Source organism: Pieris brassicae, chromosome 5 (assembly GCF_905147105.1).
Source record: "Pieris brassicae chromosome 5, ilPieBrab1.1, whole genome shotgun sequence".
Classification (NCBI taxonomy): Eukaryota; Metazoa; Arthropoda; class Insecta; order Lepidoptera; family Pieridae; genus Pieris; species Pieris brassicae.
Genome location: NC_059669.1, coordinates 13,743,505 through 13,769,433, shown reverse-complemented (window position 1 = coordinate 13,769,433; position 25,929 = coordinate 13,743,505). Strand labels below are relative to the sequence as shown.

The window sequence follows — 25,929 nt, the reverse complement described above, 5'->3', positions numbered from 1 at the left end:
GATTGAAGTTAATATGGTGTTTGTTGCCATGGTTACGATATTTGTTTTTATATAAAGATAATGGTATATCACATATTAACACATATCTAATTATCTAATTTATTTAGATAAATAGATTATTATCTAGTTGGTTTCAATAGTTTCTGTTTTAAAATAATATTCAGTATCATGTGTATTTGCGTTTATTATATATAAATAATGAATATAAATTCCACATTAAGTTTCACTACCTTGGTTAATTATAAATTATGTATACATTTATTCCCCTTTATTTAAACCACCAAATGTTTTATTTCTACTTCATGTTAATAATCTTCACCTGAATTAGCCTTGCAACTGTAGGTAAAGCAAAGATTAGCTTTATTAAAAGCTTTCAGAATTTTCTCCTCTAAATGCCTATTAACGATTGCCGTGCACTGCAAATCTTTAGTCACATTGGCCAAAGATGTATTTAGATTATAAACAATCACAGGTTGTTCAGAATAGTTCTGGTAGGAATCGCAGGATTCAACTGACACTCTGGACTTAAGGAATATGACCTGAGATTTAAGGGGTGTAACTTGAACTTTGCACTGTCGGATTTGGTTTATACGGCCATATGCGCACAAGACGTATTCTCGGCTGTATTGCAAAGATGAAGTCACTTTTCCCTTAAGATATTTGATATATGAAGATACTTTTTCCTCCCAGGTGCCTTTTAGCTGAACGTTGGAACTATCATTGCCTAAGTTCATACGTAGCATGTGTTGTATTAATTCATTCTGCAGTTCTTCTTCGCTCTTAAATTGGTTAAGAATATAATTGACTTCTGCCAGAACATCTTTAGGAGCTCCACCCAAACAGAATACAGTTCCCTCGAGACCTAATAAAAAACGTTTTTTAAGGCTCTCATAAGTAAATATTGTGATGGTCTGATGCAAATATTTCGATGTGTAGAGTGTTTTTATCAAATACATCAAGAATTGTTTTAATTAAACTTATGTATTTGCAAGGTACATCATACAGAAATAAAATTAGTGTTTACCATATTCCTCGAGAATTTTAGCCATTTCTAACGCCACTATGACACCAGTCTCATATCCCAAGAGATAAAAGTGACCGACAGTACCAGTTCTTTTCATCAAAACCTAAAAATACGATAGTAGTGAGTAGAAAACATGAAAAAATATTCCTTCCTAAAAAAACTAGAGTTAGGATTTTTTATTCAGACAAGACGGCATGGAGTAGACTGAACACAGCTGTATCAGATAGTCGACCCGTTCATACCTTAGCAAATCTAGCTGCTAACTCCTGAGGTGTTTCATCTGGATGCGACAAGCCAGGTTGGAGTACTAATGCTAATAACTTTAGTCTCTCACATAAAAGCGTGAATCTTCCATTGTGTCCTTCCAGACCTGGTACCACGCATAAGAACTTTTGATTTACGTCAAATTCTTCATGCCCCTGTGTTGTTAAAAAATACTTAAATATTAGTTCATACTTTGTCTATCATGAACTGAAGAATCGATGTTTTCATGGAACGGTCAGTTTATGCTGATCATATCGCTGAATCGATATTTAACGAAATTTCAAAGTTTAGCCATATTTTTAGTGTAAAATTCAATATGACTTTGAAATACAAGTCTTTTAACGTCATTAACAATTAATAATTTACCATATTTATCGATTTCATTAATGTGGGAAGAACGACCATTTCCGTAGTGCCATGAAGTTCATCAGCTTCTATGGGCGAGTAAAAGCTTGCAAATCCTTCGACATCCGTAAATGTCGAATTTATAAGACTTTCTTCAAGTTTTTTAATCCTGAAAAAAGCTCCATATAATGTTTCTAAAGGAGACAGGAATCATAATAAGGGAACAGAACATACTGGCTTATGGTAAGATCTGGTATCTCCTCTTCAGACAGAACGATGTGATACTTATCGCGCAAGTGAGCTCTTACTGGTATGAGTGCGATTGAGTCCTTGCAGAGCTCCTTAAGAGTGAGTGTATTCACAAGATTTTTTGGTAGACAAAATTCTGAAAACAAAGTATCATCTGTACCGACGCAATATTTTCTGAACGTTTTCGTAACCCACATCAAACATAATTCTTCCATTTGTTTATGACCTAAGTGGCGTTCAGTTATTGGTATATGCGAATAATGAACACAAGCACTCAAAGAAGCAAAAAACTTACTAGCAATATTAGCGATATCTTCTAACAAAGAGTTCTCCTCAGGAAGCTCATATACAATTACCACAGGTTCTTCAGATTTCAAACCTTGTTCCAGTACTTTTAGCATTGGCTTTATTGATAATGCACCTTGCACCTACAGAATATGTTCAAAATCATAAATAGTACAATTATATTATATATATATACAATTTGTCCAAACCGCAAGACCCTTACTGCTAATATGATTTGAAGTATGTTGAAGAATAAAAACACATACAAATTGAAGCGACGTTTCTGTTGTTCGTTCGAAAATTCTATACTATCTATATACTAAATTCTATACTTAACTGAATTTATTTATTTATTAATAGTATTACAAGTTTCCATTTAAAAGCAGTGTTAGCCTAGCAGCTTCAGCGTGCGACTCTCATCTCTCTCTCTCTGAGGTTGGACGGTGAAGGAAAACAACGTGGGGAAACCGGCTTGCCTTAGACTCAAAAAACGACGGCGTGTGTCATGCACATGAGGCTGATCAGCTACTTGATTATTAAATTGGGAAATGATCATGAAACAGATACAAAAATGTGAAGCCCAGATCCAATTAGGTTGTAGGACCACAAAATTTTTTTTTTATTGATATTGTGAGTTTCGTAGGTAAACTTACCGTTTCAAGTGCTGGTGATTTGATAATTGTCAAGTTTCGATAATGCTCAATTGGTGATCTTACTTCGTCATTACTGATACGATTACCCACATCAATAACGGCAAGGTGTCTGCGTTCAATAAAAAATCGCATTATGAAGATTATTTACATAATTTCTTTTGTTTAAATAAGAATATGGAGAAGAAATCGAAATCCTGTAACTGTCCGATAGACCTATAGAGTATCATAATATAATGCTTATCACCAACGAGAGTATTTAAATCGATAACTCAGATGCGTTTAAATAAAATTATGCAAACAAAGGCGCAACCCCTTCCGCCTTCTACTGAGACCGCGTTAAAAATGGAAGACATACAAATTTACAAGAGCGCAAGATTATTGAAAGAGCCAGTTCCTATCACCGTTGCGTCCATGTGCAACGTATGCTCTGCACCATAGGTTAAGCCACCTCTACATGAACAAATCACTTACTTGAGATTTGGTACTATGTTTTCCACGAGTGATACTAAATTGTTTAAATACGTAGTAACATCAGTGTTCTTCTGTTGTTTACAGACAATCGTGTATATAACCTCGATTTTTCCCAAAACCCTACTTTTTTTAATGAGAATATCACAATAGTTTTTGTTCCAGAGCCCTTGTCTGTCGATTACTGAGTGCACTCCAGCCCTTCTCCACGATCTGGAAACAAGCGTTTTTGTCAATATAAAATTATGCAAGCTGTATTTTACATCTCTTTCTGGTGTAGATACTTATGAAAAAGAATCCTATTTGTGATTATTATTTTAGATTATTATTGATAAGATGAAAGATTCTATTTGTCTATCGTAATTAATATATTTAAATAATGTTTTACAAAGTTTTACCTCTGTTTAACTAGGAACGCGTTAGTATAAGGTGCCTGAATGTAAAGTTGCTTAGCACCTTGTGCGACCAGTCTATCAGCAAGCTGGATCGCCAATACATCGTCGTCTGATATGATCAAATTGCATGATTCTGGTGATATTTGGAGCCTGAAAAATTTAAAATACGTAACTATAGATTTGATAATGTAAAAAATAAAAAAAATAGAGATATAGTATTTATTGATACCTTGGTTTAACATCAGGAATGGGTTGTTGCATGTCAAGAAGCACTCGTCCGCGATGTCTACTTGCAGCCAATAGACGGAAGGCGCGAGAGACGTCACTGGGCGGGAACGATACACGGGACAGAGGACGTACGTAGCCACGCGCTATTCCTTCGCTTACGAGCACTTGCAATCGCTAGAAATATTATGACAACAACTAGTAAATATGACAGTAACCTTTCCACCAGTAATGATCAAGCATAGGCGAAGTCAGGTATGAGACTGAATCTATTTCTTATAAGGAATAAAACTCACGACCTGTTGTTGAGTGTTATCGCTGCTCATGAACACTAACACCGCCTACAGTCTCGGGAATCGACGAATTGTTAAGTTACATTTCAAATAAAAATAAAAATGTACAATATTTCATTTAAATTTTAAAATATGATCAAAGTTCTACTACGTAACTTCATTATAATATAGACAATATCGTACATTTTAATCTAAAATTCAGTAAATGCAATAGGTATATATAGGTAAGTTAAATAATTTGTTAAAATTTACCTTCATATCATTGTCATTCTCGAAAATCCCGCGTAGATCAATAGTGGCATAAGAGCGGCATTTAGTAAAGTGATGCATTCCCAGGAAAAAGTTTTCATGCTCGTGTAATAGACTAGCATCGTAATAGACTCCATATTCGCTTAGACATCTAATTGAGATCTGGAAATATACGAAATGTTTTTGTCGGGCTTTTATTTGGATAAGGCTCAAAGATGCAATAGCCAAATCAAATTTAATAAATGAAATGTCAAGAGAAAATGAATTTCAAATTCAATATTCTGATTGATGTTATCTTATTTCAGGATATTTTATTTAATGGTGGTCTTATTTTGGACCAAACCACAGTTAATTTGAAGGATGACTGTAAAAGATTATACACGTACATTTTTTAGCTCCTTATTTGCGCAGCTGATGATGATTTCGCAACCCCTACCGTTCGTAGCTGACATCACCATGTCTCCAAAGGTGTGGTCGCGGGAGTTACCGATATGGTCCTCTGGAAAAAAATAATATTGGCAAATAAATTCGCGCTCCAGTATAATTTCTGTTACTTAAAGTTTTTTAAGTTCTTTAAATGCTGTTGTTGTTTGATTGGTTCATTTTGCTAAATCGTTCTTGTGTTAATAAATAGATAAATTAATGGACCTACAACCTTTTTAGGCCTGGGCCTCAGATTTATCTGTTTCATGATCATTTGTTAATCTAATCGACAAGAAGGTGATTAGCCTTCTGTGCCTGACGCACGCCGTCAACTTTTTGAGTCTAAGGCAATCCAATTTCGTCACGATTCACGGTTTTCCTTCACCGTTAGAGCAATGTTGAATGTGCACATAGAAAGTCCATTGGTGCACAGCTAGGGGCTAACCTACAACCTCAGGGATGAGAGTCGCACACTGAAGCCGCTAGGACAACACTGCTCTGGTCAACGGTTTTGGGTTAATACTTTGAAAATACCTTTCAACTGAGGGAAGAGTTTTCTAACGAATTGCTTCTTCGTCTGGTCGCTGACCGTGGTAAAGACTTCACAGTTAAAAGCGAGTGCAATGGAGATTGCAGCTTGACCTAATGCTCCGGTTCCACCATGAACTAGAATTCTCATACGAGGTACTAAGCTACTCCTGCTGGTCTAGAAGTTAACAATGATTTTAGTGACATTTTATACGGGTTTTATATATACAAAACACATTAAAGGACTAAAACATAACATGTCCTCTTGCTATTACTGTAACTACTTAGTATTATTGAGGTTAATGTTTTTCTATTTTTTCCATACTAGCAGAAGTATAAGTTACTGGACTAAAAATAATATGCCTAAAAAAGTTTAGTGAACATTTTAGATAAATATCACGTTTAGACAGTCATCTCACTAAGAACATGAAGTGGTACCAAACATAATGATAATTAATAATGAGATAGATAATAATGCGATTAGGATATATTTGATTTATCCTAGTCATCGCATTTCTTGAATTGTGATACAATTAAATTAGACTTGTACAGTACCCCAAAGCACCTACCAAGCAGTAGAAGGCCAAACAATAGGCCAAAGGCACGGTAGCGGCATCCTCAAGGGTCCAATGCGCAGGCACAGGCCACAATTGCTCACTCTTGGCTCGCACCATAGTACTCACGGAACCCGATTTAATAATACCCATAACGCGGACTCCACTGAAACATATGTCTATAATGAACGACAAGAAAGCAGAATAATTCAAAGGATATAATAAACAAGCAGCTAGTGTGTAATTATAGGGTTTAACATTCGAAAATTGCTACATAAAATGGATCAAAATCATCAGGCTTTTTGTCGACACAACCCGTTTAAGGTCTATACTCTTCCAACTGTAACAGAGTGTTATGTACGTACTGGAAAGCAAAAGGGAGGCTGGCAAATAAGAAGATGGGAGGACGATATAAAAAAGGGATCGGGTCCAATGTGGATTCTAGAGAACTCCTTGGACAAATTTAGAAGAGGCCTTTGTCGAATGACAGGCTGTGATTGTGAATAAATATTACTTATATAAACAACATACTTTTCAGTCACACCACTAAAGTCCATTCCAAACGTTAGGTCCGAATGGAAATCAACAGGTATCGCTCCCATGCTCCTCTTTGCATCGAGGCTATTCAACGTTGAATAGTGTACCTATAAACAATAAATTAAAATTATTTATTTAAATTACTAAACTTTTGTAACAAAATGAAGTATTTTAGATTTAAATCATCGTACTACATCTGAACTTTTAATTTGATTTTATTGAGATTTTTTACGATAAAAGGCAGTGAGTTTGATTTAGGACAGTTAAGTCCATACCTTTACATCAATCCCTGCTCCCGAAAGCTCAGGCGCTTCAACCCAGGTCAATGAATCGATATCTCCAATGTTAGAGGTTTGGAGTATTGCATTTCTCGTGCATTGCGCTTGACTTCCTACGGGCAGGTAGTAGTTGCCTCCCAAGACACCCTAGAGGATCGAAACAAATCAAATAGAGATTATAGTAAGATTATAGTTATAGTGGTTTTTATTACACGCAGTGTGCTGTTTGTCACCTCTCTGATAATATATCCAATTACAGCAATGGAAGATGAGGATTCTCTAGATTGTCAAGAGATTGCAAATAGTGAGGGAGGATTATGATAATTTATAATAATAGCATAATAAATCAATAAAAACTTACGTGATACAATGTATTGAAAGTTAAATTTAGAGATGGTAAATTTCTCAAACACTCTTCATTCAAAGTTTGGTTTAGCTCAATCAAGTATATATTGTTATCGTTTCCGACGCCCACTTTCTGCCGTGTTTGTACAAACTGTTTCAACTCTGAGATGCATGGATGTGTGGATACAATATTGAGGTTATGTTTTGGAGGAAGTTGGGAAAGCCTGGTGTTCAATAAAGCAATATCCTTAGTAGACTCAACAGCAATTGTGCTAGAATTGGAACAGGATGGGGTTGGGCGCCAACGTAGCAGTTGGACTTTAGCATTAGAAATGTTGTGCATTGACAATGGGCTGTAGAGAGAAGCCAGTCTTTGTTTTGGTTCAGATAACTCTTTGTTTATGATAAAGAAACCACGTGGAAGGATGTTATGTAGGGTTTCTGTAAGCTGAAAACAAAACACATCTGAATCACATCTTTTTACTATCGTACTATCTATAGATTATTAAAGAGTTTGTTTTTGTATCTCTATAAAAATTAATAAATACATTTGACTTTTTTAAAAGTTATTTTTATTAATGCTTTAGTAAGATCTCTAACTAAGCTCACTCGTAAAACTACTAAAATAGTATTTAACGGTAATTAATGATATTTTGGTTTCCCCAAACTTAAATTTCTAACAACTTTAAAAATACTTACAGATTCTTGGATCGATAGGTCACATAGAAGCAATACATGAAATTGGTTTTCAATATTGGTGAGTTTGTTAAGAGCACTCTTTTCTACACATGCAAGGTTTACTTTGACACCCGGAATCTCTCGTGGAATGGCTTTTAATTGAACAAAATTATGGCTGGCCTGGTTAACAACTAATGCATGTATTGTGCTTTTGTTTAGATTTTCAGCTATCATTTGGAAGAACACCGAAAGCGCGGATGTTTCCTGTAATAAATGTGATTTTTTTATACGTATTGCTTATACGATATAAAATTGCTCTCAACGTAGAACGGAAGTTTCGGTTTAATTTTATATACAAATATAAATTAAGGTCCATAAATTTCTAAAAATTATTTATCTTATGGGGATATTATTATATCTCTTCACATTTATTAAATAGGATAAAAAACTCACATTACTTAGTCCCTCAGGAAAATGAGGCACACATTTGTTCACTTTTAAAGAAACATTCCCGTTGCTCACCGGGAGAGAACGGAATCTGACATTATGAAGTGATACTCCAGGACACCTGGTAAATTAAACATTTTTTTTCTCTAAGAGTAAGGTTCTATTATTACATTACACAGTTCGGATTTGGCAAGTTGGTCTAGGCGTAATCTTCTGTGCTTTGAATAATTATTGAAACCAAAATTAGGGCCTTTCATTCCTTTTCTTATAGAACAGAACTCATCAGCATCAGACTTAATATCAAGTCATACCGCCTCCCCCCCCCCCCCATGGACACACTTAATGCCAGAGGGCTCGCAAGTGCGTTGCCGTTTTAAGAATTGATATGCTTTTTTCTTGAAGGACCTTGTTCATTACGTTCATTTAAGTAATATAAGCGAGAATGATAGAGATAAAGTAGAAGAAGAAATAAATCACTATAATTCTTACCAGGAAACGTCAAGGATTTCCGAAACATAACCATCGACAAGAACTGCATTGTTATTATCATTATCCATCTCGATATTCAATAGTTCTCTTACATTCAGGTCAATTTGACGGATATAATCCAATTCAGAAGCATCCTGACTTTGCTGTAGCATAGTTAATTGAAGTAAACCATCAATCAGCGTCACCCAATTCTTGTCCCAGAGTATTTTAGCTTGATTCAAGGATGTGGACGCATTTTTGATGCTTAAAAAATCTCCGCTGTAGGTAAAATATCATAAAATATTAAAAAATCTGAAATTCTTATGATAAATATGGGGATTAATATAATTACATACTTATTATTTATGTTAATACATAAAGCAATTTTGGTTTAACCTTTGTGGTATTAAAAATTAATAAATCAATAATTATTCCTTACGAGAAATTATATTCTTTGGTCTTCAATAGCTTGGAGACATCCTCCGACGTTAAAATTAATTCTTCATCAGTTTCTGTTGGGAGTTTTACCACCCCTCTTTCATATTTCCGAATTATGTTCCCTGATAAAATTTCTGAATTTTCTGTAGTTACCTGAAGGATAACAAAAATTAGACGTAAATACATGCCACGTACTATAAGCGCTTCCACCTCCTTCAGTTAATTATAATGGGTAAAATCCAGGATAAACGGCGTGTTGGTAGAAGAATCCATGGCTTCGAAACCCTAACGTTTGGACGAGTGTTGCGACTGGGGAAGAGTTTCTGCATCTGGCAGAGGATATGACACGCTTCAAGATACTGACGGCCAACCTCCAGTAATGAAGAGGCATTAAAAGGAGACAGGTCACATAAAAACTTCAAAACTGTACTCACCTCAAACTTTCCAGTACCACGATGTAAATTGACATTAAGGCGTAACGGATGCTGCTCGTGCAACAAAGGTTGTACTTTGAAGTGGACTTCCTGGAATCTTACTGATATATGCTTTCGCTCCTTGCCATATACCATAGATAGAGTGTCCCACACGCACATTAGTGCTCCCGCATATGGGTACACGTTTACACCTACAAAATCAAATTTTATGATTTATGGGTATTACAATTTTGTGACGAATCGAGGTTAATAACAATAAAAAAATTATATGTCGTTTATTTGAAAAGAAATTGGTACATTCAGATTTATGAATTATAAAAAAACGCACAATCAGCCATATAAAATAGGCATGCAAATGTCATATTAATTATGATAGTGACATAATAATAAATAAAGTTACGTTATTTATAATTGTTGTCCAAGATTATAGAGCACAATCAGCCATATAAAAGTAGGCATGCATCTCATAATATTAACCATATTAATACTATAATAATAAAAACAGTTAAGTTATTCATAATTGTTGTCCAAGCTTAGATTGCACAATCAGCCACATAAAAATAGGCATGCATTTCATATAAATTATCATAATGACATAATAATAAAAACAGTTAAGTTATTTATAATTGTTTCAAAGCTTCTGGTGTGTAAAAACTCTCCCTCGCTATAAAGGCCTTTAAAAATTTACACAAACCTTTCACAACATGCCCTCGGAGGTATTTATGTTCGTCGTCATGTATGGAAATAACAAAACGGCACGCGGCAGCATTCTTACGATCTTCCATCTTGAATAGGGGTAGGGGCCTAGTGCAGTTGTTTATAGAATCAAATTAAATGTTTATCAATTAAATATTAAATTATTGCCATTAGTGAGCATATCTAGTGCGTTACGAATCGTAGTCAATAAGAGAAAAATAAAACTTACCAAGTTTCAGATTGTGCCCACTCAACATGGTGTGCGAGCATAGGGGTGCCAGTGGATACAGGAAACACTATTTTGGGATATAATTCTTGAATCTTAGGGTTGTAGCCTTCCATATAAATCCTGTTAATATATGGATATATAATATACAAATTACCATTATTACTTTAGTATTTCTTCTGAGTTGGTGTTCGATATTTAAAATAACTAGCCGGTATTTTTAATTGTTGTTTTTGTTGTGCTTGTTTTTTTTTACAAAATATACACACACATAAAATATTGTTACGAGCTAGGGGATCGGATAGAAAATGCCGTGGATTTATTCAAGGGTTTATTTCTTGAAAAATCAATGACGAATTTATGAGCACAAATTAATTGTAGAAATGCACTTATAACACACACAAAACAATCACCTATTACTTCACTTATGTACACTTCACACAGTACTTTATCACTTGTAATCACGAGATCGCACTTTAGGCTCGCTTATATATCCCTGGGAGAGAGAACTCTCGAGAACTCTCTAGGCGGGCTTGCTACTGAGTAGCGATTGCACAATTCTAGAACGTCCGCACTCTTTGTCTCTTTCACACGTTGCTCCGTCCTTGTCGTACGGCCTTCTAGAGTGCTCAGTCTAGTTTCGAGAAAGTTCTGATCTTCTCTCTCTCTCTCGTATCATTTCGTCCTTGTCTCACACCTAGAAAGTTTGGTCTAGAATATTCCTTCATCAAAGGGTTATACCTAGGCCTGAAAACTGCACCACTCTACTACACATGTTCTGAAACCGACTGAAAAAAGGTTTTAGCTTCCTGAAAACTAGGGTAACATTATGGAAATTACAATTATCTCATATGTGATTGACCCTCTCCTGGAATCGGAACGGAACGGTCAGAAATCATATTACAGCCTGCTGAAAAGTTCTCTAACTAGTGGAAAAATCTAGAAACATTGCAGTCGATCCGTCTTCGTAACAATATATATAATTTCTCTGTTTTGAGATAACAATAATGACCTATAATGCGTTCTTTGCTGCGATGAAGTCTCCCATCAGAATAAAAGATTTTGTTGCTTTGATCAATATCCAAATGCTTGTTGGAGTTGGTCGTAAAACAACGATATCCCTGTGTCATTGGTGTTGCTGGTAGGAGAATATGCTTAAATAATTGAAATATGTGCGTCTTCAAAGACTAAATTTAGGACACATACTCATTCTGATTGAATGATTCTGACTGATGATTGCTATAAAACTATCAAAATATGTTTGTAATTTAGGTTTTCCTTATTGTTACCCTTTATTTTGGCCGTAGTGACAAAAAAATATGCTCTGGGTCTTCCAACATATTATATCCTATTCTTCGAATCTCAGAAATCCCAATGTTATCATACTTTATTTTTGAAATAGCTTCTTTAAACTCAAAATAAGTCTCTCATTTGAAAGAAGTGATCTTGCATTGTACGTGCAGATAAATAGAGAATAGAGTGGAGGGTTGTGGTCTGGCTCTCCTGCGGGGACCGGCCGTAGTGGGAGAGGTGGAGAGGGCGCTGATAATTGTTATTGTATTATATTATTTGTGTCAAATGGGCTTGAGTTGCGGTGGCATTTGGTGAGCAATGTGAAGTAGTTGCTATAGCTAAGCAATTTTCTGGACATATATTTTTTTTGCTGTAACTTCCTCGCGTGCTGGTTAACAGTCTTATTTCTTTTATGGTTGTTTCTCGACGATGCGGGAGATTCTGATGGAGTTCTTTTATTTTTATCCGTTCTTGGTTTTAAAATTTGTTGGTTTCGCTTGTTCAACCATATTTTGTCATATTTAAGGATCGCCAATCTCCCTTATTCTCTTTCTTTACTAACTTCAATCAATCAATTTTGGATATCAACTTTGAGTCTAACTGTTGAAAGCATTAGGACTATTGATCTGCTTTTTTCTGCTCTTTTACCAAGCTTCCCAACACATTTTATGCCATTGTTATCACATTTAACTTTTAAAAACAAGAACTCTGTTTCGTAAGTCGCCGTAAGTTTTTTCATTTTCTTCCACTCCAAAAAAAAATTTTCCACCGAATTATTCTCTCTAACTGGTTAATTTTTAATAGTTGCACTTCCAATTTTTCTTCCAAAAGTTCATTTTTGATTTCTAGTTGCTTAAATTTTTTATTTACATTCCGGTTGATAGTTTCTTTTATATCAGTTTTTCGCTGAAACGTTGAAATTCTGATTTAGGTCCTAATTTCTATTGACGTTTGTCGCGAATGACTAATACTTGTTCTGTTAGTCACGTAGCTATTGGTTTACACTACCGACAAAATCCACAACACAATAGTATCACAATTCACTATAGTCACTATAATACACTTCCGAAATCACATATTTATAGAAAATATAGTAATTTTGAACAAAGTTATTTGCATATAAATTTTTAAATTAGTGTTCTGTTCACAGTTTATTTTACGTCTATTTTTGACGTAATCTGCTCTAAACTATATATGTATTCGTCACTTTATGTTAATATATGACTTTTATTAATATATTTGAACCTTATTTTCCACAAATAATATTTTTAAATGAAATATAAATACGGGACTTGTGTTGACACACGCAACCCGAACTACCCTCCTATTTGTTTTAGGATTTTGACTAGCAAGATATCTCTAAATCTCCAACTAAGATTTCGGTGTAATCGATAATCATATTACATACAGATAATAAAATTAGATTCCCTCTTACTTTTATTTATTTTTCAATTTTAAGATTGTCTCTTTTTTACAAAGTACATTAAAATTATTATTTTAGTTTAAGCATAATAGTTCAGTATAGATACAAGACTCACTGTCCAATAGCTTCTAATAAAAACCTCGCATTGTCAGGGTGTCCTCGGCGAGTAAGCGAAATGTTCTGGGAACTTTCGGGTAGGGATCTTTTGAGAATGGCTTGGAGTAATCCATGAGGAGCTATTTCTATGACCACAGCGTTCGCAGGAATATGGCGAGATATCTCTTCAAAGAGAACTGGATTCTGTAGTAAAAAGATATGATGGAGATTTATTTCGGCAGAGGAAAGTCAATAATACAAATAATATCATGATTTAATGAGAATAACTTTCTATATGATAGTCAAGGAAAACATTTACGTATTTATTTATAAGTTTTAAAACAAAATGCATTCCAGAAAATCAAGAAAATAATTCATTATAAATTTTACAGACACAGAAATTACACTATGTAAAAGTATAATGTAAGTAGAATGATTTACGTTTAGTTTTTTTGTTTAATATTTGTATTATCTCTTCGTGTATGTCATGTTTGCCTATTAGTGCTTGTTTGTTAAAATTTGTATATTGCAAGCTTTTATTAATAGAAAAATAAAAATGTAGTAATGGTAAACATATAAAAAATCAAGAAACGAAATATAACGCAACATAAAAAACTTAAACATTATTACCAACTAATATGTTTAAATTATTTTAAACTGTAAAGAATTTATCAACATCTATTATCATCAAAAATTTATAATATTCAATATATTTATAATAATATATATTAAGGCATGGAAGATATATCTTAAATAGTACCTAACAATGTTAATCAGTCTGATGGCGATATAGATCCAATACGAAATACCAATAAAGTATTTACCAATAGGTTATTAGTGTGATATTCTGGAGATGAATACTTAGCTGGTTCCTCGTCCCATCTGTTTTCTGGAACTGAGGTGGAGAGCCAACGTTCACTGCGCGGCTTTGGGCTTCTAATGATTTCACTTAAGTACATGTGTAAGCCGGGACCTTGGAACGTAAAGTATTGTATAAAGTCTTCACCCAATCTAGGAAGTATATTATTACCGTGGCATTACCTGCTTTCGCAATATAACGAGAATGATACGCGATGTTGGAACAAGGAACCTCTTTAGCGAAAACGTTCTGAGCTGTTAATTTCGCAACAAATTCTTTCATAACATCAGATGGGCCAGATATGGTGCAGGACTCGGAACTGTTGTGGCAAGCCACTTCTATTTCAGGTGGACATAATTTGGAAATCTGATGGAGATAATATTCAAAATGACATGATCATTAAATATTGTTTAATTGTTTTCTTTTGTACGTTCTATTAGAGTATATGATTACCTGAGTATGACCCAAACCAACTGCAGCCATAGAGCCCTTTATCAACGGTGTTTGTTTGGAGACAAGACCACGGCAGTATGCGGAAAGAACCATTTCTTCGGCTGTAAAACAGCCATCTGCGTATGCGCATCCCAACTCACCGACACTGTGACCTGAAAACGTCATACTTATTGTACGCGCACCCGAAGCACGGGGATGTTCAAATACCACCAACTTTCAATCTTTCGGTTTTATTTATGTCACTGAAAATATTATCGGGAACTCAGGAATCAAGCCTGAAATCCTATGATCTGCTGTTAAACAAACTAACAGTATATGTTGGATTAATTTTTTGCAAATATGGAAAACCTTTTTTCGTTATAAATTTATCGGGTTGTGTTTGGTTAATCTCAGTTGTAAACACGACAGCTAATAATATACTGTTTACATATAATTGTAAATTTTTAATAATTTATATACCAATAATTTTATCCGGGAAGATTCCTATAGAGTACAGTACATCTGTGAGACCAATTTGTACAGCAGCAATACCGACGAAGGAGTGTAAGATGTTATCAAAGGTTGTTTTATCTGGTGACGTGATTATGTCCACAATATCTATGCCTTTTGGCTTCAGAACACGTTGACACCTATAAATGTTTTAATATAATTATAAAAACTCATTGACAATAATACAAAATCATCGCATTAACAAAAAACGTTTTAATTTGGAGAAAACAGTCGAAGCTGGTCTGTAATAAATACTAATAAAGTCTTCTAAAATATCTCAAGAAACTACTGTTTATAGGTCTACAATAAAAAAAATCCTTTGGTAAAAGAATGCGAAGATTTTCCTTTTTTACTGGTTATAGTAAATTATGAGTTTTAGTCATAATTAATGTCGTGGTAGTGTATAATTAAATAAAAATATCAAGTTTGTTGTTAATCAGAAACATACTTCTCAATTGCAGCTGCAAAAACTGGAATGCGCATGAGTTGAGTACCCATGCCGGTCCATTGGGATCCCATACCACTATAGACGAACCATAGAGGACGAACAGCGTTATCGAAGTAATCGCATTTCTCACATAGGGCTACCGTTTCATTGTCTTCATTTGTGTCTTAAAATTGTTAATAAAATGTTTTATTTAATAGTGCTTAGAGATTTGTATTATGATTTACAACAGAATTGTATGAAGTTCAGATTAGGAGAGTTAAGACGTCATAGTAAATAATTTAAAGTAAAGTTTGTTTGATGGGGAAAATGAATTAATGAAGAAAATATTACCAAGAAGCAAAAATCCACGTCCCAAATGTCCGGCGATGGGGGCCTTATGAATATTACGGAAGAGAGCTAGTTCCTCGGGATCCACTGGCCGACTCTTTAGATCGTTGAAAATCTTTCTCACAGAAGAGTCCTGTCTGCCGGATATCGCTACTAGGTGGGGAATGCTGCTTTTATATCGGAGTGTGTCCTGTAGGATAGATGAATAATAGCCAAATAACCACGCGTCAACCAAGTCTCCCTTTATAGGAGTAAATATAGATTGTTAACCACTATCGTAATATTAATTAATTAAACTAGGGTTGGATATTTTGATGAATTACAAAACTACAAAGGTAAAACGTAGTTTTGTAATGTTTAGTGTCGTTGGTTATTCAGAAAAACGATACATTTAAAATAAATATGAAACAAAGTAAAAGCGACTTAAAGAAATCTGCCTACTTTATAATTTTTGAAAACCGTATTAATTAATATCAAACCTTTGGTTTATAACGTCCTCTGAGAAGGACGTGGGCATTTGAGCCCGTAACTGAAAAAGTGTTGACTGCAACATAGCCATGATTAGTTGGACAATGATCCGTGATCACTTTAATTCGACCATCACGGATAGCTGGTACATCATCCCGCGGCATTTCAAGGTTGATGTTCGCTGCGAATTCACCTCTTTCAAAACCCAGTAGCACCTGGAAAGATAGAATATAGAAAAAGGCACTTCAGATATATTTAAATTATTAAAGTATGTCACAAAGTTCAGTACTTGGAAGACTCAGAATCATGTTTAGACGTATGTGAATCACAGAATACTCTTACATACTAAGACGGATAATTACTCTTCTAACCTTAGTTATAGAAGATATCCCACAAGCTGCCTCACTATAACCAATATTTGACATAACACTGCCGATTGGTAGTGCGTCTGTACGGCCTTCGCAGAAAACAGTATCAATAGCTTCTAGTTCAGCTTCATCAGCTTCCACCATCCCTAAAAATGACAATTATACGGATAATATAATGTTAGTTAACGCTGTTATGACAGGTGTATTCGTCTAAGGAATTTATTTTTGCTCGTTTGTTGATGGAAAACATCTCGAGGAATCCGAAATACTTATTCCCAAAAATCAGTGACCTGTGTCACAGAAAGCTATTCATATTAGCGAAGAAGATTCTAACGTTATATTCAGCACTGATTTTACACACGTTTTTAAGTCAACTCATCGTAGTTTTACTGCACTATATTCTATAAGATAGACTTTATATTTACCAGAACCAAACGCTTCAACATATTCGATTTCTTTCGGCGAAACCTTGGCGTCGTCGTAAAACTTCTTCATGAAGTTAACAACCTCTTTTGGGTTACGGTAGAAACCAAACCTAGGACCTTCTTCGCCTTCCACAAATGATGTAAATTCTGATCTTACATACACCAATTCTGCGTATACTCTGTTGAATTTAGTTTATGTTCTATAAGGGTATTTAATTTATATTTAATTTTAAATATATTTATAAATTAAATTTATATAACCTGACAGCATCTTTCGCTTTTTGTAAGAATATTACGTTAATTGCATCAGATTTAGCGCATCCGCATCCTTTCTGATCAAATGATCTTGTTTTTCCATCCTTGGTCAATGGCATGATTCTGCAAATAAGATACAAATCAATTATAATAGAACGGATGATACTAGTAAACCTTTATCGCTGCAGTACCTTCAGACTCATGCAATAATTTCACAGCCACATAATAACCTCTATATACGTTTGTAGCTGAATACTGAATAAGCAACTCGATTGCTGCAGTTTTTGTACCTTTTCTATCATTGTTATTATTCCTAACATTAGTTAATCTAATTTTGGCATCTTTATTATACTGTATATAACCAGTATTAGCTACTAGGCCTTCAGATAAAGTTGTTAAATGTGTAGATCATCAGGAATGGATCCTTCTATGAGTGCAATAGGATGTTGCCCGTACGATAAAAATTTACGACGTGTTTCAGAAATGTAAGGCTGATCAACTTCTTATCTATAAAAATAAAACGACATAGAAACAGATGGAACCTGAGGCAAAATTCATATGGGTAAACGAACGAAAACATATAAGGAAAATCTAAAAGTTCATAAGAAGGACCCTAATATGAAACAACACAAGACTACAATCTAAAAACATATAATATGTCGACATCACAGAGACCTAAGAGCTGGCAGCTACCTCGGACAAAGAATTAGTCTAGCTGTTTAGAACGCTGTCAGTATCTTTGGAATCTTGCCTAAAGGGATAGTCCCTTTAATAATATATTTTAAGGATAGTTATCTCTTATATTAATTTATATTAGCAGTATTGTTATTTTTATCTTAAATATCATTATCATAATGTCATCATGATAACATAATAAGAAAAATTCAGTTATTTATAATTCATTTCAATACTTATAAGTATATTTTTCGTATTTAAATAATTAATTGTTACTGACAATCATCATATCGTAAACATCATAGTTGTACATTAAATAATAATGAAAACTAATTTGTAACAGAATTTGCACACAAAAGGCAATTGATAATGCAAATATTCAAATTAACCTAATTAATTTACGCGTGCAATTTAGTTGACCTAATTTTGGAAAGTCTAAAACGTATTAAGAGCCAAAATTAGGGCTGATGTTTGCCGTAAAACGTTTTGGATTTTGACTTGGTTGAATTCTTCACTATATGGCTTCCCTTATCTTGAACTAAGTTTGTAACAGCGAATCGAAGGTTGAAGTTCAAATTGGCGTCCAGATTAAGCCAATATTTTTATTTATATGTACTTGCCTGAAATAACTTAAACAGTATTTTCTGTGTCTACCCCAAGGGAGGACTTAATTTTAGATATTATAGGGTCATGGAGGTGGAACTAATAGTAACTTCTTTCAAGAATAATCACGTTGGACTTAAGCCGCCACTCCTGCTCTAAAAAGATTTAATCTGTTATTATTACTTACCTTCCATAATGGATAAAAGAATGTGGGTGAAGACATAGAACAGAGCCCCCTACGAGAGCCGACTCACAATCCCCACGTTTGATTGCTTGGTAGGCGAGTTCTAAAGCCACAGAGGAACTGCAGCAGGCCTGGTCCACAACCATTGACGGTCCTTTGGAGTTCAACCAATACGAGATACGATTCGCGAACATAGCTTTACTGCATCTGCAAGATTATGATATCATCAAACGTTTGATTAATAATAAAACATAATAAGCCCAACCAGTCAACGAGTGGTTTTATAGAGCATAGAATACATTTGAGCTTTTAATAACGAACGACTGTTTACAGCCATTCATAAGGAACCGTAATCTTCAATGTAGGTTACGTTACGAAAACTACACAGGCACAATCACAAAAAAAAAGTACTAAAAGGCAAGCACCAGCTCTGGGGTGACCGGTACTATCTATCAGGCGCCAAATTATTCTTTAATTAGCACACTTGTACCCTGAGATCCTCTACTCCAAAGGAAACAAAATCAAAGTTGGAGGAAAGACTCTTAATATTTTTCGCCTTCTCTGCGGCCGTGCCAACTTTCTTGCTTGTCCAAAGGAGGTAAGACGGGAATATATTTTAATAGCCAACGATTTGTTCAATAATGTTTATATAAAAATTTTGGAACTGAGCTACTTATAACAGTTTTCTTACGTTCTTCTCTGCTAGCTTGCGTCGTGATGCTTTCGATCCCGCTTTGGCAGATTACTCCAACGCTGCTTCCATCTCCTATAATTTCTAGTTAGGCGAATGGAGTTAGAGACCAGCCCTGGTTTTGTGGTATCTGGTCAGTCCATCGTGTTAGGCGTTTTAAGGTTGACATGAGGTTTCCGGACAATGTGGCCGTTATAATGCATCACTCTCTGGAGTCTAATATTAGTAAAAAATATATGTACATACCCAGCAATACCCAAACCGCCATTAATATTATTGACATAAACACACGACTTCTCAGTCTCCGAAAAAGAGTTCCCAACGTAGACGCCCACTTTTTTGCCAGAAAGGTATTCACAGTTTACACCTGAAATTATACACCGTGTTAAAATAGCAATTGTTTAATTTATAAAACAATAAGGCGTAGAAATTGCTTATTTTGATATATTTTTCAACAAGAACTACAACTTAGTCACATTTAGATAAATTTAACCATAAGAATCATAATTAAGAGCTTGACTAAAAGGAAACATAAATAATTTTTGAAACGCTTTAAAAAATAAAAGTGTCAGATATTGTTAACATTAAGTAACTCAATGTACATTTATGAACCTGAGTAAAAAAGTAATGCTTTTAATTGAAATTAACTGCCAGACCTCGAATCACGGGTATATGAAAGGCAAGAAGAGCTGGAAAACTTTTCTCGTTAAATCGCCAATTTTTTTTGCTCTTTTCACAAAATGTTTGTAAGCACCTGCAACCCTTACATCATGCTCCTCATCACATGTTTAATCAGATATTACATTTAATATATAGATCAGTGTTGGCCTAGTGGCTTCAGCGTGCGACTCTCATCCCTGAGGTCTTAGGTTTGATCCCCGGCTATGCATCAATGGATTTTCGTTCTATGTGCGCATTTCACATTAGCTCAAACGGTGAAGGAAAACATCGTTAGAAAACCGACTTGTCTTAGACCCAGAAAGTCGACTGCGTGCGTCAGGCACTTAAGGCTGATCACCTACTTGCCTATTTGATTAACAAATGATCATGAAACAGATACAGACATCTGAGGCCCAAAACTAAAAAGGTTGAAGCGCCATTGACTTTTTATTTACATGTTTATTTATAATAATAATAAAACAAGATTTTTTGGCAATCACAATTTCTTTTTATATCAGATAGAATTTACATTTTAAGTATAAGCAACTGTTGAAGTAGTAGCTTCGGCGTAAATTCGATCACCGGCTGTACACCAATGAAATTGAAATGTATGTGAAACATCGTGAGGACAATGGAATGCCTGATGAGATAACAGCCTGTGTCAGGAGCCTAATCACCTTCTTACTTTTAAAAAGAATCACATCCGTAATCTAATCTCTCCGGATCATAAAGGTACCACTGAGTTTTTTTTATTTAAATTGTTATAATACTCTATAACTTGTAGGAATTAAAAGGAGAAGTATCGTATTAAAATAATACCTGCATCATAAATAGCTTGGTACGATTGTTCCAAGATCTTTCTAGACATGGAATCCATGCTATAGGCTTGGCGATAATGCACCTTGAAGAACTGAGCATCGAAGTGTTCTATGTCGGGTGCTTTGCCAATGTTGTCAATTACTTCTGGATGGATGTATTCCCAACGTGGATTTTCGGCAGATATAGGGTTGACCTGGAAAACAATGTTATATATGTCATATTTACACATCAAGACATTCCCCACAGGCCCTGTACTTTGAGTTTAGTAAGCAGATTGTGAGCGGGATATCGTGATAAAACAACATCTTCTACACCTGTTTTCTTACTGACTGAAACTAAAACCTGTGCAACAGTAGTAAAATTATAGTAATGTAGAATTGCTCCTTCCGCTTGACCATATTCAACGAAGGGCGATTCGAATCGTCGACGACCAGCTACTTTGAGAGATTGTGCCAGTGTGGTTTTAGTGCTAAAGGGAAGAAAATTACTAAGACGTCGAAAGCACCGTACAATTTTCGGCTAACTTCATTAACATGCTGATCCCAGGATAAATTTTGATCAAGTAAAACCCCCAATTTTTTTAACTGTACGTCGAATATTTGAAGTATCACCGTCGATATGAACAGGAGGTAGGTATCCTGGACCAATCAATCCTTGTCGTGAAATAAGGGATGCCAATAATTACTTTACTCTTGCTGGTATTTATTAGTAGACAATTTTTTTGGACTCCTGTCATCGATCGTTGCCAGCTCATAGTTAGTAGATTGCATGGCTTGCGGCGACTTGAGACTTGGTTGATTTGAAGATTAAAAAAATATAACAAAATAAACACCATATTGTATAGCAGATCCGAGAGCTCCTTTACACTGCGACAGTCAGGGTAGAGTCCTGACATACCAGAGATGACAACCGCATCGTCAAGACAGGCCTTACACTCATCTTCCTTTGAACCGACAAAATCTTGAGGTTTTGGCGCCATCTATACAACAGAAACTGTCAATCGGTCGGTCGGTCTATATCAAAATGCTACATTATAATATTAAAAAAAAACAGTTTTAAATATGTGTCATACTTTTAACCCTTTATCGTTTATGGATTTTTTTCACTAAACCAATGCAATTGCAAATCCCAGAAAATTTAAATAAATTACTATAATTGTATTCACAATAACATTGTAAGCTCGTTAAAAACGTAGTTCATTCGACTATGCAATCGATTAAAATCAATCAATCGAAAAACGCTGGCTTCAGAACCTAGACTGTTCTTTATAAACGATCTATTTAAAATTAGCCCACTATAGTTACACTACAGTACACACGATTTATTAAATGCTTCCGCGTTCACACGATAGTGGTAAATTGCTTATTATTACTATAGACAAATTTCTTATAATTATTTTGTTTACGTAGCACTAACTAATAAAGAAAGTACATTGAGTCACTTATATTAACAATAAATTATAATAAATGTCAATAGGTTCGTAAATTTGAATTTTATTCGAGATTGATATATTATTAGATACAGGGTGCTTAGATATATATAATCATAAAAAATACAGACTATAATGCAACAATTTTATACCGAAAGATTATAACGTACATAGTTAAAAAGTACTATTTAAATTGAAAGCAGAGAGGTCTCTGCCACATTGACCAATCCTTTTTTAATGTGTCTTATTAGTAGTTATCCATTTTTAATTATTATAGTAACTATAATGTGGGTTATGAATACTATATATATTGTATATTTGTGAGTTCTCTCGATATCTATAGCGTTGATGTAGATGTAAGTTTGGTATCACGCGATACAAACATTCATTATGTACGTAATATAATTCAAAAATAGAAAGCAAGAACAGAGTGTCTTCCATTTATGTCTGAAATGTCTTAGTAAACCTGTATTAAAAATTAAAAATGTATTAAAATTTACCTATTTCTAAAACCTCACAATCTGTAGACTAAACTTATTTTAGAATTTAATTTCAGAGATTTAAATGAACTTGCTAACAAGTATTTTAAAATTTGAAAAAACGCTTTGCAACAGCCACTAACGACGTACGTACGTATTTCTATAGTTGCAAAACAATTTAGGAATAGGTATGACGTTTATAAAGTTCAAAAGGCCAAAGCCTCAAACCAAAGTTACAAAGTATATCGTAATCAAAGCAGTATATTTACTTGCTTTGTCATGTTAAGAGAAAGTTTAGTCGTCATCGAACTCAAGAAGTACATACACTACCGAATACAACCCGTATACATATTCCAGAATAACATCCACTCGTTAGGGAATCACGTAAATTTAAGTAAGTAATTAAATTGTGAATTAAATCTAATAAAAATTGTTTCATAGTCCTTGCCTATGCTAAAAAGGTTGTTGTTGCAGTACTCACTATCTGAACAAGTGATATAAACGTGAAATTGTTATTTTTTGATTGAAATTGGTTTAAGAATTCATATTTATTATCGAAGAGGTCACCGCCGAAAATATATTGAACTTTTTTCCTCAACATATATATACATTAAATCGTGTGTTTGTTTGTGGTGGTGATGCATTACTCCGAAATGATAATATTATGTGGAAATTACTGTGGTCAAAGTTCCGTGAAGCATTGCAAACGGTGGCCTAGATGGAGTGGATCATTTACTATGAATAATTGTTTCCACATACAAATGCTAAATGTGTATCTCTACTATAAACTATCCTTTAAAACTAGAGATTGACTAGAAACGGCTAGAATTAACATAAGTGTTGTGTTCCAGCAGAACCTGGCCTAAACACGTCTGTAGTGAAACAGAAACTCCAGGAGCTTAATTGGCACCAAGTGAAGATGGTGACAATCGATTATTAGAGTTTTCCGCCAATCTTAACTTATTTAAAAACTTAACTGTGAAACAACTTTTAAAAAAAAGTGATGTAGGTAGATATTAATTACGCATGATCATTCTCCCGAAATCAGGCACAATCTATTATTAAATACGTAAATAAGAAATATGGGATACGAAATACGGATAGAAGATTTATAAATACATATAATATTTAAAAAAATCTATTTTAAAGATTTCGTTATACAGGTAAGAAAATACCCACCGGCAATTTAACCAAAATACGTTAAAGAAGATACGAAAAAGAAATATGCCCAACTAAGAGATATGATACATACACGGCTCGAGAATCAAAAAAGATGTATAGGCCTGGGTATCCGGAAGCTATATCCAGGATGCTCCCTTCCCTCGGTGAAATAATATGCGCTGGTTCGGCTGTCGCGTGTTAGTATAATAAAAAAAGGAATCGAATAATCGATAAGACTAAAACTAGCACTTGGCGGTTCGTATCTCACTCCAAACACTGGATCCTTCCATGATGAATAAAAAAAAAGTAAATGCTATACGGTATGCGGTGCAAACGCGACAGCGGTTAAAATTTAACTCTCTTCCACCATTACGCCGGGAACCCACCTACCATTCCCGGTTCGTGTGTCAAAGTCAAAACGACAATTATTGTCATCCTTCTCTGATTGACACCGATTTAGCGTGAACAGAACCCATATAGGGTAATAGTATCACTAGAAAATTAGTAATTTGCTTAAGTGAATTAATTAAAATTAATGCATAATTCAAGCAGACTTTTTTTACACATTCATTAATGTTACCAAAATAAATCAATTATGTTTAGTTTAATTTTGTATTTTTTTAATTTATTGTTCAATAATATAAGGCATTATGTAAGTCGCACCAGAAAGTTGAGAAGTGTCTTCTATCATGGGATCTATCAATTCTATTGTTTATAAAATATTTGCTATTTCGTAATTTTTTGAACAGGGGCAAACTGCTAATGGCTCACCAGAGGTTAAGTAATAATGCTCACAGACCACAAGGCTTGCCTTGGCCTTTTCAAAGAATTGTTTTTTTATACTATAGGGAATTAATGACTACCCTTTTTGGGAGTCAATTGGAGATCTCCCAGAAAAGACCACCACCGAAAGTTGATTCCACAGTGTGCAAAAGGAAATGTCTTGCTCGGAAATGGGTGCTTATTGTGATGACTTCAAACTTAATGATGTATATGTATGTACTAATTTCTGGCTAGATTCAACTTGAAACTACGTATTTGTGTGTGCTTCCCACAGTATTTTTTTAAATTATATTAAATGAGAGGCAAACGGGAAGTAGGCTCATCTGATATTCAGCGATACCGCCACCCATGGACACTTAATGCTAGAAAGCTCGCGTTTGCGTTGTTTGGTACGCTCTTTTCTTGTTAGACCCTTTAGTGGTTTGGAAATACTTCAGTGGGCAGGTGGTTCCACATAGTGACTTAAAAACCACACATGCTCCCTAACAATATGATGTACAGACAGGCCGGAGTGACCTCTGAAGAGGATGTATTCTTTTGAGATTGGTTGTTATCATTAACTACCTAGCTAACTTCATAGGTAGGGCCTTATGTAATAAGTCCTTTCTTTGCCGTGATTCTTGAAAATAGCTTTAACAATTCTCGTCTCGGTTATGGTGGGTTATGACTAGCTACACCTCAGAAGACAGCTGGCTATATTTGTGTACCTATTTATGATACGTATGGAGAGATAGCATCTAAGGGTCCCAAGTAAGAATTTGAGGTGGAGGTCTCTTCTTTTGAATGTTCCGCGCCCACACTTTCACTTGGTTAGCGTAGTGCCACTCGTGCGCCTTTGTGTATACACGTATTTAATAAGATTTCTATTGAGGTATACCTATTTTTGTACATTGACAGAGTATAGGTCTGGTGACGATGATGTCGTGAAGCGCATTACATCTGCTCCATCTAATACCACTACTACATAGCGATCACGATCGCTCTGTCAGGAGTGTACCGGATAAGAAGAAATGTTGTATTCTTTTAAAAATTATTCGAT

The 25,929-nt window shown here is 34.7% G+C and overlaps 1 protein-coding gene across 1 annotated transcript; it reads right to left on the bottom strand.

The window, feature by feature from the left end:
• Positions 1 to 230: 230 nt before the first annotated feature.
• Positions 231 to 24,447, bottom strand: LOC123709674 (fatty acid synthase-like). Its single transcript, XM_045661168.1, has 40 exons — positions 24,199 to 24,447; positions 21,871 to 22,017; positions 21,039 to 21,231; positions 19,806 to 19,926; positions 18,872 to 19,075; positions 17,413 to 17,529; positions 17,152 to 17,330; positions 16,730 to 16,872; positions 16,370 to 16,573; positions 15,894 to 16,080; positions 15,564 to 15,726; positions 15,086 to 15,255; positions 14,627 to 14,778; positions 14,356 to 14,539; positions 14,139 to 14,287; positions 13,334 to 13,518; positions 10,506 to 10,625; positions 10,275 to 10,384; positions 9,581 to 9,771; positions 9,148 to 9,299; positions 8,730 to 8,987; positions 8,247 to 8,361; positions 7,815 to 8,057; positions 7,132 to 7,563; positions 6,768 to 6,917; positions 6,487 to 6,599; positions 5,971 to 6,121; positions 5,408 to 5,579; positions 4,837 to 4,949; positions 4,454 to 4,612; positions 3,913 to 4,085; positions 3,687 to 3,833; positions 3,292 to 3,501; positions 2,821 to 2,929; positions 2,178 to 2,310; positions 1,868 to 2,018; positions 1,655 to 1,802; positions 1,267 to 1,443; positions 1,025 to 1,127; positions 231 to 862 (listed from the first exon to the last, which is right to left on the bottom strand). Exons 2-40 carry the CDS (start codon positions 22,015 to 22,017, stop codon positions 306 to 308), a joined length of 6,885 nt encoding a protein of 2,294 aa, XP_045517124.1. The 5' UTR covers positions 24,199 to 24,447; the 3' UTR covers positions 231 to 305.
• Positions 24,448 to 25,929: the final 1,482 nt, after the last annotated feature.

Bases quoted from the DNA above. Each gene is read 5' to 3' on its own strand.
- LOC123709674 (XM_045661168.1), bottom strand. From the start codon at position 22,017: ATGGCGCCAAAACCTCAAGATTTTGTCGGTTCAAAGGAAGATGAGTGT. The intron at 6,918-7,131 runs GTAAGTTTTTAT...TCGATCCTCTAG, and splicing joins CTTTCAATACATTGTATCAC to GGTGTCTTGGGAGGCAACTA. The intron at 1,128-1,266 runs GTATGAACGGGT...TCGTATTTTTAG, and splicing joins TAGCAGCTAGATTTGCTAAG to GTTTTGATGAAAAGAACTGG.